The 15,551-nt window shown below is 35.1% G+C and overlaps 1 protein-coding gene across 1 annotated transcript in view; it reads left to right on the forward strand.

The window, feature by feature from the left end:
* Nucleotides 1-15,551, forward strand: part of LOC150108517 (receptor-type tyrosine-protein phosphatase mu-like) — a 1,155,664-nt gene that overhangs the window by 524,516 nt on the left and 615,597 nt on the right. The window contains exon 20 of the mRNA XM_090415942.1: nucleotides 9,568-9,786. Within this exon, the coding sequence (XP_090272068.1) occupies nucleotides 9,568-9,786 (219 nt within the window). The remainder of the gene's footprint in view (nucleotides 1-9,567; nucleotides 9,787-15,551) is intronic.

The following is a 15,551-nucleotide window of genomic DNA, read 5'->3' on the forward strand; positions in this document are numbered from 1 at the left end:
ATGGAATCGTAATCTCTCTATTTCTGCATGTCAGGGTTCTCTGCATCATTGCCATTATTCGACGTGATGTCTTCACAACTTGTGCAGTGTGGCACCTGAATTTCAGGTCCTTGTCCACCATCACACCTAGATCTCTCATCTCCTCTACTTCTGCTAAAGTTTCCCCACCAAGTGTATACTTGGCATCCCATCGTTGCTTACCAAATCTCAAAACCTTACACTTGACAACATTGAACTGACTTTCCACTTACCTGCCCATTCATGCAATCTATTCAAGTCCTCTTGTAAGGCATTAACATCAGCCTGATTGTGCATTGCTCTCTCCAGTTTTGCATCATCTGCAAACAGCTGGATATCACTAGTTAGACCCAACCCAATATCATTAACATACAAATTGAACAACAATGGGCCCCAAAACTGACCCCCCCCCCGTGGCACACCATTGGTGACCTTTCTCTCTTGAGATACCGCACCTCCATATACAGCTTTCTTATGTCTATCTGAGAGCCAGTCACTGATCCAACTCAGAAGTCTGTTATTCAATCCCATCTCTTTCAATTTAATTAAGAGCTTGTCATGTGGCAGTCAATCAAAAGCCTTTGCAAAATCCAAGTACACCACTATATATGCATCTCCTCTGTCCAAGGTATTTGTCACCTTGTTATAGTACATAAATAAGTTAGTGAAACATGATCTCCCTTTAACAAATCCATGCTGATAACCACACAGAATACTGCTGTTATCAACCCATTTCTGTATCCTACTTCTCACCAATCTATCTAGGACCTTCACCTCAACTCCAGATATACAGACCGGTCTATAATTTGAAGCTACAGCCTTTATGCAGTGGAACAATTTTATCCTCCTTCCACTCCCTTGGAACCTGTGCTGATGCAAAACTCTTGTTAAACAGGTATGCCAATGCTACTGCCAGTTCCCTGGAACATTCTCTTAAGATGCCTGGTGATATTTCATCAAATCCTATCACCTTATTAACATCAAGGTTATTTATTTCCTCAAATACCTCCTGCTCACTCAAAATTAAGCTATCCTCTCCTATGTCCTCTACACATACGTTCATCATGATTCCACCCTGATAAGGATGAAACACACTTATAAATTGATTACTGAATACCTCAACAATGTCTTCTGCAGCAGTTACTATTCTACCACTTTCATCCCTTAACTTCATCTTTCTATGATCATTCTTCCTTCTACTTGCAACATATCTAAAAAACTCTCTATGGTTTTTCTTAATCTGATTTGCCAATTTCTGCTCATACTCTACTTTTTGTTTTCTTTACTAACTGAGTCACTCTCCTAGGCCTGCTCTTTATATTCTTCATGTGACTGATTACCATTATTCATCTTGTACTTCCTCCAAAGGACTTTCTTTTTCCAGATTTCATGCTTAAACTCCACATTCATCCATTTTACACCAACCTTATTCAACTTTTTGGTCTTTGGGATACATTCGTACATTAATGCTGTTATGTATTTCTTTGTAAGTTCCCATGCAGCATTTATTTCCTTACTGCTCAACTCCTCGTTCCATGTTATAGCTCAAGGTTGTCTCCCAAGCTTATCATAATCACCAGCCTTATAATTCCACATATATCTTTTCCTCGCAAAATCCTGCATATGACTAGCCACAACACAGGTGATTACTTCATAATCACTTTCACCAACTGGAGGAAAATGTGAAACCCCTCTAGCAATTACATCCTCTGATGAAATGATGAGATGTAAACTCTTGATCCTCGCGTGCCTTTCTTTACATGCTGCCTGAGATAGTTATCTCTCAAGAACTCGAGAAATTCACTTTCCTTATTCCCAAATGCTATCTCTTCATTCCAATCTATACCGCCATAATTAAAATCACCCATAATAATTACCCTTCCTTTGTTCACTAATCCAAGTTGTTTATACATTTCTTCATCACAACCTTCCACATTCCCAGGCCTATAGCAACATCCAACTAAATATGTCTTCCTCTCAACCTCCACATTACACCACTCTGCCTCATAACCATTGCCACTATTTCCCTCTTTCTTGTCTACCATATGTGGACTTAATTCCCCTGCTATCATCAGCAGCACTCCCCTCCTTTCCTGCCCTTTATATCCTCACAAAAAATACTGTACCCTTTCATTTCTATTCCGGTTACAATATCATCTTCATTCAACCATGTTTCACTTATTCCAATGATTTTGGGGCGAATAAACTCGATCACTGAAACCATTTCATCTCCTTTATTTCTGATATTTCTTGCATTCATACACAAACACAACAGTTCATTTTTAGGTCTATAGCCAGTCCTATCCAAGCCATAATTTGGTTTTGATTTCCCCACTACACCTGCCAAATCACCTTTATCACCACTTACCACATATACCTCCTCAGTCTCCACTTCTCTACCCACATTGCAATATACCCCATCTTCATACATTCACTGCCACTTTCAACATTCACTCTCTCTCACCTCACTACTGTTTCCACTGCCATGACTGCTGTCTCTTCTGTACCATTCTCCTGATTTTTCTCTTCATCTCTTCCTTCTTATCTCTGGCATGCATCACACACACTGTAGTTCCACACACTATACTTTCATCCAGCAACACTTTCTCCAGCACACTCACTCCAAAGCCATTTAAATGCAACCATCATGCTTGTATAATTTCATTCTTCCCTCAAACACATGCCATACATCCACAAATTCCACTCCCTTCTCCTCACATAGCTCCACCAACATACCATTCATGATTTTGGCTCTCCATCACAACTCATCATCATCATCATCATACCTGGGTAACAAACTGGCAACCTTTCCTACTATATTCTCAATAGTCTCCTGATATTTGTTCTCACCTCATCTTTATGTTCCACTTAAGATCATTCATCCCTACGATCACAACTAATTCTTGTATTCATTCGTCCACCCAGATAGCAGACCTTATGGACTCTGTCAGTAACTAGTCCCCTAATTATGGAGTCTCTATATGCTGCTATCCTAGAATCACTCATCGCTTCTTTTACTCTTTGTTCTTTCATTCTGTTTTCTTGCACACTTTGATTAATTTCCACTAGATGCCTAACACCACTCAACATATTCTTCATTTCATTTTTCATTTCCAATATCTGTTTCATTAAATCTTGCTTTCCGACAATTTCACTCTCTATCTCGCTACCTCTCATTCAGCCACACTTTATTTCCTTTTCCTCATTCATACTTTCCTTCACCCCTTATCACTAATTTTTGCTTGTACATTTTTGTATTCTTTTACTCCTTCAATTTCTCCAACTTTCGTTTCACTTCCGTTTTTCGCAACTTTTTCCATAACTTTCACTTCTACATCCTTGCAGTTCTTCACTCCGTTAGCCTTTCTATCTTTTGTTTCATTTCCATTTCTTTCATGTACACTATCGATATTTTCAGTCAGTTTCATATTCTGTGTATTGTAATCCAACAATATATCGCACTTACGACAAATCCATACTTTCTCTCATCTTTCGTTCATTCTCTCCCTTTCCACAAAGACACCTCTTACATTAAAACCTCTTGAATGTTTATTCTATAACAACTCCTTACTAACTTGTATGTCTCTATCATATCCCCTCTTTCTCCTATCCATTAGACTTCAAATCTTCTCAACCTTTAATTATATTCAACATTATAGAGATCAAAAACTATTTTGGTCAATCACCTATGAATCCTCTCCAACATCTCTTCATCCTTTCATAAACCGGGGGGGGGTGACCAAATCTGTGCACAGTAGTCCATGTGGCCTAATCAAGGATTTATACAATGGAACCAGAATCTCTTTACTTCTACAAGTCAGTGTCCTTTGCATCATTCCCAGAATTCATTGTGTTGTCCTCACAGTTTTGGAAAATAGTCCTCTAAATTTCAGATCCTTATCCACTATCACCCTAATATCTCTTATTTCTTCCACGTCCAACAATATACCCCGCTTTGTTTTCCAAATTTTGAAACCTTACATTTCACAACATTCTACTGTTATCCTCACTTGTATGTCCATTCACTCAGTCTGTTCAAGTCTTCTTGTAAGGCCACAACATTTACTCTACTCCTCATAATTCATCCCAACTTTGCATCATCTGCAAACAACTGAATATTCTCATCCAAATCTTCCCCAGCATCAATAGCATAGATATTAAACAGCAATGGCCTAAAACAGACCCCTGAGGCACATCACTACTGCCTATCCTCTTCTCAGATATTGCTACCACATACACAAGTTGTTGACACTATCAGACAGCAGCTCTCCAATCCAATGCACCAGTCTAATATCTAACCCCCAGATATTAGATTCTAGCTAATATCTGGGGGTTAGATAATCAAACAGCTCTAGTTTGATTATTAACTTATCATAAGGTAATCTACTATCAAGAACCTTTGCAAAGTCCAAGTATACTTTTTTTGTATCCATCACCTACATGCAATGCTACTGTCACTTTATTGTAATAAGTAAGTAGATTACCAAAACATGATCTCCTTTTAGCAAACCAGTGCTGTCCATCAAAGATAATACCATTGTTTTCATTCTCAATTTTGGATTCTAATTCTCACCAGTTTTTTCCAACATTTTAACAACAACACCTTGGTTTATAATTTGATGCTTGAATTCTGTCACCTTCTTTATAAAGCAGTACAATCTTGCCCTCCTTCCAATTCTTTGGAAATTGAACCAATGTAAGACTCATATTAAACAAATATGTCAAGACTCCTGGCACATTCCTTCAAAATACATAGTGATATGTCAGTCATCAAGTCACACAGCCTTATTAATATCAAGTTAGCTTAATTCTCCATGTACCTTTTCCTCACTCATGGTCAGTCTCTCCTCCTCCTCCTTATGCACTGCTCTCAAACTCTCTGTGATGTCATGTTCACATTGATGCTCACATTCACAAAGACCTTTATGAACTGCTCATTAAATACTCAACTATATCCTCATCAGCAGTTGTCTTTATATACCATTTTCTCTGATCAATGCCATCCTATCATAATCATTCTTATTTTTGCTAGCTACATATGGAAAGAACTCCCTGGGATTTTTTTGAGTACATTAGCTAACTGCTGCTCATACTGAACTTTTGCTACCCTTACCATCCGAGTCAACTTCCTGACCTGTTCTTTCTATTCCTTATGGAAATGATTATTGCTATTCATTTCCATAAGGAATACTGCATGCTTAATCTTTTCATCAATCCATTTCACCCTACTTTCCACCCCGCTCCTTATTCCATGCTATAGCTGCAAGCTATCTCCTGAGCTTCTCATAATCACCAGCCTTGTAGTTGTGTTAAATTGTGAATGAAGCTATGTTATGTAATTTATTATTTTTCATTCACATTTAACATTGCTTATTAAATATTAATCATGGTTTATATAAAATTGTTTATTATTCTTCAATTAAGAATTACTAATTAAATATTTACTCAAAATCTGACCTACTATTAACTTATAAAATAATAATATGTTTAGAATTTTGTATAACTAAATATATATGGTGTAACGTAAAGTGTTATTTTATATTTAACTGTATACGTAATCAAAAAGTTGAAGAAATAGCTTAAATATTATATTGTTCTTATTTGTGAAATATTTAATGTTATGTAATCACTCATGTAGCAGTAATAGAGCATACATTACATTGGCGAAATGTTTACGCTTAGTCTATTGTCATGGAGACGCACGCGTAAACAACCACGAGTGGAGTAGAGCGTGACGTTCGAACGAAGGTGGGAGTGAAGGTCATAGATAGAACGGTAAAAGAGAAGGAAGGTCAGAGAGGAGACAGAGAGAGGTAGAGAAGAATTATTATTAAGTGAGGGAGGAGAGAGTTTTGCGGAACCAAGATTATAGAATCCATAGGGCAGGAATTTATGAAAATAGTGTTCGGAAGTGAACCAATAAGTAGTGAATCATAAAGTTAATATTATAAGCGAAGTCAGCTGTTGTTATGAAGAAAGGTTAATGCCGTAATCAGATAAAAAGGAAACTGGACAGTCAATGCGAGAATTCTGATTAGTTCCAGTTAATCTGGATTACGAATAAATTCTATGTTGCCCTAGGAAAAGATCATATTGATTACTTGGAGAAAAGTGAACAAGAGAAGATATCAGTACCTAATTACTGTTGTTTGGAATAGTGAAGTGCGACTAACAGTAGTACAGTTAAAACTGTGGAGATTTTTATTATGTGTGTTCCGCTAACGTTAATTAAGTTAATTCATAAGTGCTCTCTCAATAATTTGATGTATTGAAGAATTTGTCTGGTAAGAGTAGTTGTATAAGTTTGTCTATTTTAGCATTAACTGTGATATATCTCTGATGCTCAAAGTCCGGGAATATATTTGCTTGGAATATAGCTTACGTAGTTTATTGCCTGCTGTGAATATAAACATTGAGCTGATAGATTTGTGAAGACTGAATAAAATGTGAAATTGTTATGTTAACTTGAGATAAGAAGATTTGTGTTTTTGAGACTGTGAATAGTATATGAAAGTTAGAACATTGAATTAGCATCAGTGGCCTAAGAAGATGTGTTAAGTTAATTGTATAGTTCCATTTTAAAATAGAGTTCTTGTATTTGTTAGCCATATCATATATTAAATGTTTTATTTTGTTGATCTAAATATTGTGTTTGCCTGAATTCCTTTTTATTGCACCGTTCATAAATATTCGAATCTTGCGGAAACCCCAAGTGAAAATGATAGTAAATGATTTGGCCTAATGAGATGACTGCTAAACTAATTTAGAATTGATCCTACTATTTATATAGACTAATCTAAGAATAGGGTGGCGCAGTATAAATATAAATTTCCCTACTTTTGGATCGGTGATCACTTCGCAATTAGTTATTTTAATTATAAAAGTGACTTGGACTAGATGGTAATTAGAACACGACAGAAAAGAGTCGTCACGACAGTTGCACATATATCCTTTCCTCACAGAAGTCCTCACATGGCTGCCAGTCATCCAGGTAATTACTTCATGGTTATCTCTCACCAATTGGAGGGAGATTTGATACCTCATTTATAATAACATCCTTTGATGAGATGATCAAATCCAAGACCCTCATTCCTCATTTTCAATCAAATCCAACAACCTCAACTATCGTTTGCCCTCTGTTACATACTGCCTGAGGTAGTTGTTCCTCAAGAAACTCATTTTCTTTACTTCCAGATGCTATCTCATCATCCCAATCTCTATTGCTGTAATTAAAATCACCCACAATGATCACCCTTTTGCCATATGCTTGGCTAATGTGATGATACATTTCCTTGTCACTACCATCTACTTTACCAGGTGTATAGCAACATCCAACAAAATATTTCATTCTATTCACCTCTATTTCACACAATACTGCCTCAGAACCTACCACTATTCCCCCATTTGTCTTATACAGACATAACCCTTTTTCTATTATCAATAGAACTTCATCTCCTTTTTTATCCTTGCTATCTTCACAAAATACATAATACCCTTCCATCTCTATTCCTGTCAGGATGTCATTCTCATCCAGCCATGTATCATTTATGCCAACTATATTTTGGGGAACAAACTCTATCAATGCAGTCATTTCATTTTACTTATTTCTGATACTTCAGCCATCTTTATACAAACATAAGAGCTATTTTCCATACATTCCAGGTCATTCCCTTCCCTTTTTTCCACATACCCATTCATGACCTCTTGGAGCATCAACCTTTCTCATGCTGTCTTCTGCTGAGTCTCGCCGTTTCTCTGTTTGTCTTGCACACTTATTCTCTCATTCTCTACACTCATGCTACTCATTTCTTCATTCATAAACCAGTCTCTCCTTCCTTACTCTCCTGCTCTTTCACATCGCTTCTTACTTGATCAGATTCCTCTGCACTCATTACTCTTCCTTCCATCAGAAGTCTCTCCAAATGACTCCTACCAAAACCATTCAAATGTCGTCCATCACTCTTATACGGTTCAGTTCTTCCTTCAAATTCATTATCAAACTGCACTACTTTCTCTTCACGCATTTCTGCTAACATATCATTCATAATTCTTGCTCTCTGCCTCATCTCATCACTGTCATACCTGGGCATTACATAGACTACCTTTCCTCTATCACTCTAGTATGTTTTATCCTTCTCAACCACCTCCTGATATTCAGCCATACATTCTCCTTGTCCCCAGTCAAGTAATTTGTTCCTACCACCACTATGAATTAGTCCTCATATCTAATACCTCAATCACTGTATTCATTTTACCTCCAGGAAAGCAACTCTTGTTCATTTTCTCATTTACAGCATCCCCAAAAATCAGATCTCCATATAACGGCACTTGCAGGTCTTTAATTACCATTTTCATACCAACAACATTTGTTTTCGTCTTCTTCACTCTTCCATACATATCTACAATTCTCTTCATTTCACTCTGCATCTGCATTATCTCTTGCCTCATCTTCACCAACTCAGCTTTCAAAGCTTGCATCGTTTTTTTGCTATCATTCACTCTCATTATTAAATTGCCAGTCACACACTTGTTCACCTTCATTCCCACTTGCCACCTTACTGTTAACTGTACTTTTTTTCTATGTCATTATTGCCCACTTTATTGTTAATTTCACTCTCTTTTTAAATGTCGTATAAATTATCACCGGCTTTTTCGTCAAACATTTTATTTTCTTCGCTATTATTTCTACACACATTCTCTGAATATTTGGGCATGCTTCAACTGCCATGTCAGTTAAACCATGCTCCCTACTTGTATTTAAACTGTTTAAAATCATATTTAAGCAAGCCTCATGGTCCACCAGAATATTGCATATTCTACATATCCACGGTAGTTCTTTTCTCTTATTCAGTCTATCTACATAAATATCCGTGACATCTTCCCCGCATATATATTACATTCATAGCACCATACCATTGTTGAGAAATCCATGGTGTCTATTTTATTTGTCTTTCAGCAGACTTATGCAATGAATTACCTTTCACCACCATGTTGTATCAATGTGCTGAATTTAATGATTTTGTAAACAAACTTAAATAAACAAGTCCCCACACTGCAACACTGCAGGTGCACAACTTCTACAGCAACTCTTACACATAAACACACACTTATTTACAACTAATTAGTAAAAAAAAAAAAAATTATCCAAACCGGGAGCCTTCTTTACACAAACCTTCCGGTGACACCCAACTCCCATTTCTCCCATTGATCATTATGAAAAGTTATTGAGATTATGTGTACTTTTTAAAAAAAATTATATTATTAATAAAATGGAATATAATACATTAAAATGTTAAAGATAAGAATCAGCATGTGCACACATACACAAACACACACAGTCCTTTCTCAATTAGTCCTTGACTCCCTAGAGGTCTCTAATAATAATAATAATAATAATAATGTGGTAGCAGGAAAAAAGTAATTAAAGTTTTGTATAAAATTAACTTTTAAACTTTGCATATCAGAACTGTAGTTATCAGACAGAACTCTAATGTTTCTTTTTTTTAGGCCCTTTAACATTTTATTAATTCTACTCACATTCTAATTTAGTTCCTTCTGGTTCACCTCAGAATGTGCGTGTAACCAACATTAGTAAGACTGATTTAGAATTTCAGTGGGATCCTGTTTCATGTAATAAAATGAATGGAAAGCTTACTAGCTATGAGTATGGACTAAAACTTGCATCAGAAGCAAATAATATAAATTATGCATCAGTGAGACAAGGTAATGAACAAGCTAAATGGACCTTTCCTGTTACCAAAACAAGCGGTAAGTTTCACTAATTTCACTGTTTTCAAGTTTATTAAGAGATATAATCTGTTTTTATAGATTTTGTATTTATAGATTGTGAAGTATTGGTAACATCATTTTTTTTTTGCATATATCCTCAAGGGATGCTCCAGATATATTAGGCAGTCTAATATAATTATTATTCATGTGTTGTAGTTTTAGATGAGTTACTTTCTTCCACATTGGTGAATTATTTGTCAATCTCAATGTGAGAGCTGATCAAATCAATCTCTAATTTGATCTGCTCTCACATTTCAGTCATAAAGTATCCTCCTTCCCAAACAACTACAAAAACCCAATCCATATCTTGGTCTTCCTCTAGGTTTTTATTTTTCTTGTCATTTTTGTTTCCACCACACACTTTTCTAGCTTTCATTTCCCATACTGTTTCAGATTAGTTGCTTTTTATATAATCTTTGTCAGTATCTTTTTTTAATACAACTGTTTTATTCGTAACCTAGCTGATTTCTGTGTTAAAATTGAATTTTTTTCTTTTTTATATAAAGCCTGGTCTTAAGATGCTTCCATTCTTGTTTCTATAATTTATTTATCAAGCTATCCTTCATAAAGATCTTAATCCTATTTCCATATAAGTTTTCCATCTTCTTTCACAATTATCCTCCTTCCCAAACAACTACAAAAACCCAATCCATATCTTGGTCTTCCTCTAGGTTTTTATTTTTCTTGTCATTTTTGTCATTTTCTTGTCTTGTCATTTTTTATTTTTCTTGTCATTTTCAGAAGGATGAAGAGATGTTGGAAAGGGTCCAGAGGCGACTGGCTAAGGTAGTTTCTGACCTCTGGAATGTCGAGTATGAGGAAAGATTGAAAAGATGTAATTTGCAAAGTCTAGTGGAGAGAAGGAAGAGGGGAGATATGATAGAGACCTACAAGTTGGTAAGGGGTTGTTATAGGATCAATGGTGGAGAAGTTCTACAGAGAATAGTGGGAGATCAGGGGAGAACCAGAGGTCATCCCTGGAAACTGTATAAAGAGGGTGTGAGTAGGGGAGTGAGAGGCAGGTTTTTTTCGTGCAGAGTTGTGAATGATTGGAATGCCTTGCCTGAGAGTGTGGTGTCTGCAAGGAGTTTGAATGTGTTTAAGACCCGGTATGATGAGATGTGTGTGAGATAAAAGGACCTCCTAGATGAGTCTTTGACTCCATGAGGTCTTGTTTAATAATAATAATAATAATAATAATAATTATGCCTACCTAGGAATATATAATTAATTGTTATATCGGTACTCTTGCTGATGTTTTCTATTTCCTTGGCTATTTCATTATAATTATAATTAGTAGTATTATCATAGTATTAAAATTATTACAGTAATTATTATAGTAACAATTATTATTATTTGAGAGGATGTGCTAGCGTGTAAAGACAAATGCAACAAGTCACGCAAGCTGTTAAAAAATGATAAGTATTAGTAGTAAGGAAAGATATCATTGTGTTTATTTTTTTACAGTAGTGATTTTTAAGTTTGTTCTACTTCAATTGATGATTTCTTTGTATTAATTTTGATCTCAGTATTGTTTCCACATATAGCAATTATATTCAACATGGTGGCCACCAGTTTTAATACCATCCATAGCCCCCTCTCATTTAAAGACAATGCATAGCTTAGTTGATTATTTTGTTGCTTCCTATGCATGCGATATGTATGTATGCATTCCATTGTTTAAGACTGTGGCAGGTGCAAGATAGGAATGTGTATGTGTGCATGAAATGCAGGCAGTGAGAGACACTGGGAAGCATGAGTGTCTCGATCTTGGGATTTAGCAGCAGTGGAGATAGTGCTTTGGAAATGGGTGATTATCTATTCCCCATTTTCATTTTGTGGATACCAGTAGTGTGTTGGAGAATGGAGAGAATGCTAAAGATCTATATTATATAAAGAGTCCATCAAAAAAATGTATACACACGTCAGCAAAAGAAAAACCTGTAGAAAAATTGTAATACTAAATTTATACAGACATCAAGGGATGAATACAAGTTACATTTGACTTCTACAATTACATGAGGTGCTTAGAGTGGTTACCATTAGCATCCAGACACTTATTATTATGAAGAACTACTGCTTGGGCAACGTTGACCAAAATGTCCAGCAGGATTGCTGCATGATTTGATCATAGGTATGACCTCTAGTGAAAAAAAAAATTACAAATTAATTAATTATTTAGAAACTACATCAAGCTAAATTCTATTTATGATAACATATGCAAATATTCTTTCTTATAGATAGTTTTCTTTTAGTAACAATGATGTCCTATTTTTATCATTACAATTGTTATTTTTGATCAAAGATTATTAGACAGATTATTAAGTTCTATTTCCTGTTGCTTGGATTACTTCTGTTATAATTCTATCTACTCCCAGTTTTTTATTATTTTTTATATCTTCCATTGCTTGTATTTCAAACGTTTATATTTCTGGGCTATTCTCTTCTATTTTTCAGTTCTTCTGGTTTCCACGTAATCCTTTTTTTTTTAAGCACTACTTATGGTGTTATACATTTCTGAAAAAATACTATAACCATTTCTTCTATGCCTTTTTTAATATCTGTTCATAGCAGCTAGCTTAGTTTATTGAGTGATTAGCTCAATAAACTAAGCTAGAGAACATACTTGCTCTCCAGTTAACAGGTTCAAATCCTGTCATGGGCATGGATGTTTGTCTTCAGGTGGTAGATGAATCTTACTGTCCACCGTGAGACACACACACACTTATTGGAAGCTTGAAGTAGCCTGAAAATGTTTCATATTTAGTCCTTAGAGCAGTTTCTGGATTGTGTAAAAAATAAATAAAAAATACCAAAATATATTAAAAATATTATAAAAAATCTTATCCAGCTATTTAATGTACTGGATGGGAGTTGCAGAAACAAAAAAAAATTGAAATTTGTCTTATAATTTTTTTTCCCTGTTGTGGAATCATTTTGTAGTGTGTTAATATTTTTATTTTTCTGTTATATTTTTTTTTATATCATTTTATCTTCTCTTTTATCTTTTTTAATATTTTCCCTCATTGTTTCCTCATTTAACAACATTTTTTTGTTTTCTCTGATAGACTTTTATTTTTAATCTCTTTATCTTTTAGTCTTATAGGTACTTTCCGTATTGATTAAACTAAGAATTTTTTGGATATAATCCAGTTGTAGATTCCTGTTTGCCTCCATGCTACTTCTTCAGTTGTTTTAATTTTTTGCATTTTCTTCCTTGTATAAGGAAGAAATTTTTTTGTTGGCTAGTATTGAATCATTATTTATTTTTACATGAAAAAATAAGTATTTACATTATCCAAATCGGGCTCCATCTCCATAGAGCCAAAGACTCATTGTGCACCTCTCTTTAAACTAATTCATTGACATATGCACAAACTCTTTCTGGCAACCCATTCTACTCATTCATACTCCAAGCAAAAAATCTAGCCTCATGCTCTTGATAATGCACCCTGTAAAACTCCATTAGTAACATACATGTTTCATATCTTCCTCTTTTGTGCTGTCAGCTAAACTTTTTGTAATTCACAAACCTTCAGTCTATCCTCATAGAAAACACTCACAAACCAGCCACCATTTAGGTCACTTGCCTCTAGATCCTTTCTACCACTTCCACATCACTGTATAACCCAGATGGTCAAATGCATATAGAATAATTCCAATTTCATCATATCAAAGTATTATTATTATTATTATTTACATAACACTTCCAGGGGGTCCAAAGACTCTTTGAGGGAGGGCACCTACTCTAACAACTCTCCATCTCCATCAACTGCAACTACCTTCATCATTTCCACCAATGCCATCTATCGCCAACCACTATCACTGGTATTTTCACAGACAATCACAAACTTCCCATGCCCAGGCGGGATTTGAACCTGCAGCCTTTTGGCTGGAGAGCAGATAAGCTAACCACTCGGCCAACCAAACTGGCCAAAGAGTAATAATAATAACTTCCTTATCCCTGCAGTATTTCCTCTGAACTTCAATTCTCTGTTCACCATCATCCAAATCCTGAACCTTTCATCAGTTATTTTGTATCTTTAATATTAGGTTTTCTGGGATTATATTAGCCATATTATTATTATTATTATTTTTTTTTTTTTTTTTTTTTTTTTTGTAATTGACACTTTCATGCGTTGAATTTGGCAGCTGTTATCCCCCACCCCATCAAACTTCTAGTCTTAATTAGATCCTGTAGAATCCTCTATATAGTTCATAATGTATGAATTTTTGCCCTTCCCATTTTAGCAACATTGTCAAACAACTTGGATATTCTCCCTGAAATCATTCTCACTATCAGTACTGTCGACAGGGTGTAGCATAGCAGCAGCCTGCTTCACAGCGCTGCTTAATAAGGGCACTCGTTCAGCCATATTGTGATAGGCACTGTCACTACGTTAATAATTCCTGGTAGCATAGCAAGTGTGGAAAGAAGTTTTTCCAAGCTTAAACTGATTAAAAATTATTTGCGAACAGCAATGGCCTAAGAAAGATTGGTTGGTGTAGCAACTATATCGATAGAGGCAGACATAGCATATCATTTAAATTTAGAAAGCTTATAAACAGTTTTATTGTGCGACATAGAGCAAACATTTAATTAATATTATTATGTAATTGTTTTGCATTAATGTTCTTTTATAAGATTTTTCTTATATTTTTGTCTTATAATTCATCAGGGACGATATTTAATTGTTTGCCTCAGAGCACGATCTAATCTGGCGACGGCCTACTTACTATCATTAATGTACAAATTGAAAAGCAGCAGCAGCAGCAGCAGCTGCCCTGTGGCATATTACTGATCATTTGCCTTCTCTTTGATTCAGCTCTGCTCCATACCATTCTCTGATATTTACTCCAGCTTATGTAACAGGATTCTGTGCAGTATCTAATGTTTAGCTTTGTAAATAAGTAAATTATGAAGACAAGACCTGCCTTTCACTGATTCATGCTGTCCCTCATAGGGTATTATATTCCTGTTCACTCATCCCTGAATTCTGGCTTTAAACACTTTTCCATTATCTTAGTCATCACTCCTCAGATACTCTTTGGTTGTTAATTTTATGCTTCTGTGATGGAGCCTCCTTTATGTCTAACAGGACCATTTCTTCCTCTTTGAATGCATGGGATTTTAGGTTTAATTCATATCCCTAATTATGCTGTCTAATTAGGAACAATGCTATTTATCTTGCACTTCTTATAACACATAAGCTGATACAGTATCTCATCTAGTTTTTTGCTTTTATTCATATTAGAATTCTTAAATATCTTAAAATGAATTGGAGTCCAATTCATAATATACCTCTATTCTCATATCAGTCACTGACAAAATCCTATTGCACATGAATGTGCAATAGGATTTTGTTGTAATTTGACAGTGATAACTTGCCATCTTGCTCTCTGTTTTTTGTGAAAATGTTGTATTCCTCACACTCTGTCCCTGTAACAGTATTTTTCTGTTGTGCTGAAGAATTGTCAGTATTAACCATATGGAAATAATAAAATTACAGAAACAAAAATGAGTGTTTATTAATTTTTCACTCTACCAAGTTTCACATATGCTTTAGTACTCTTCTTCAGAAGTGATATGTAAATGAACATGTTAAAAATTAAAGGCACTTACATCATTCAAATAGTGATAAAGGAATCAATGGTTAATTAATTCAATATTCATATGCACATGTTAGTATCGTATATATGCATGTGTATTTTTGTCACTCGTCCTCAAAAAAAAAAAAAAAAAA

The sequence above is a fragment of the Typopeltis vanoorti genome, chromosome 3 (genome assembly GCF_054136105.1).
Source record: "Typopeltis vanoorti isolate ZY-2024b chromosome 3, IOZ_Tvanoo_1.0, whole genome shotgun sequence".
Taxonomy (NCBI): domain Eukaryota; kingdom Metazoa; phylum Arthropoda; class Arachnida; order Uropygi; family Thelyphonidae; genus Typopeltis; species Typopeltis vanoorti.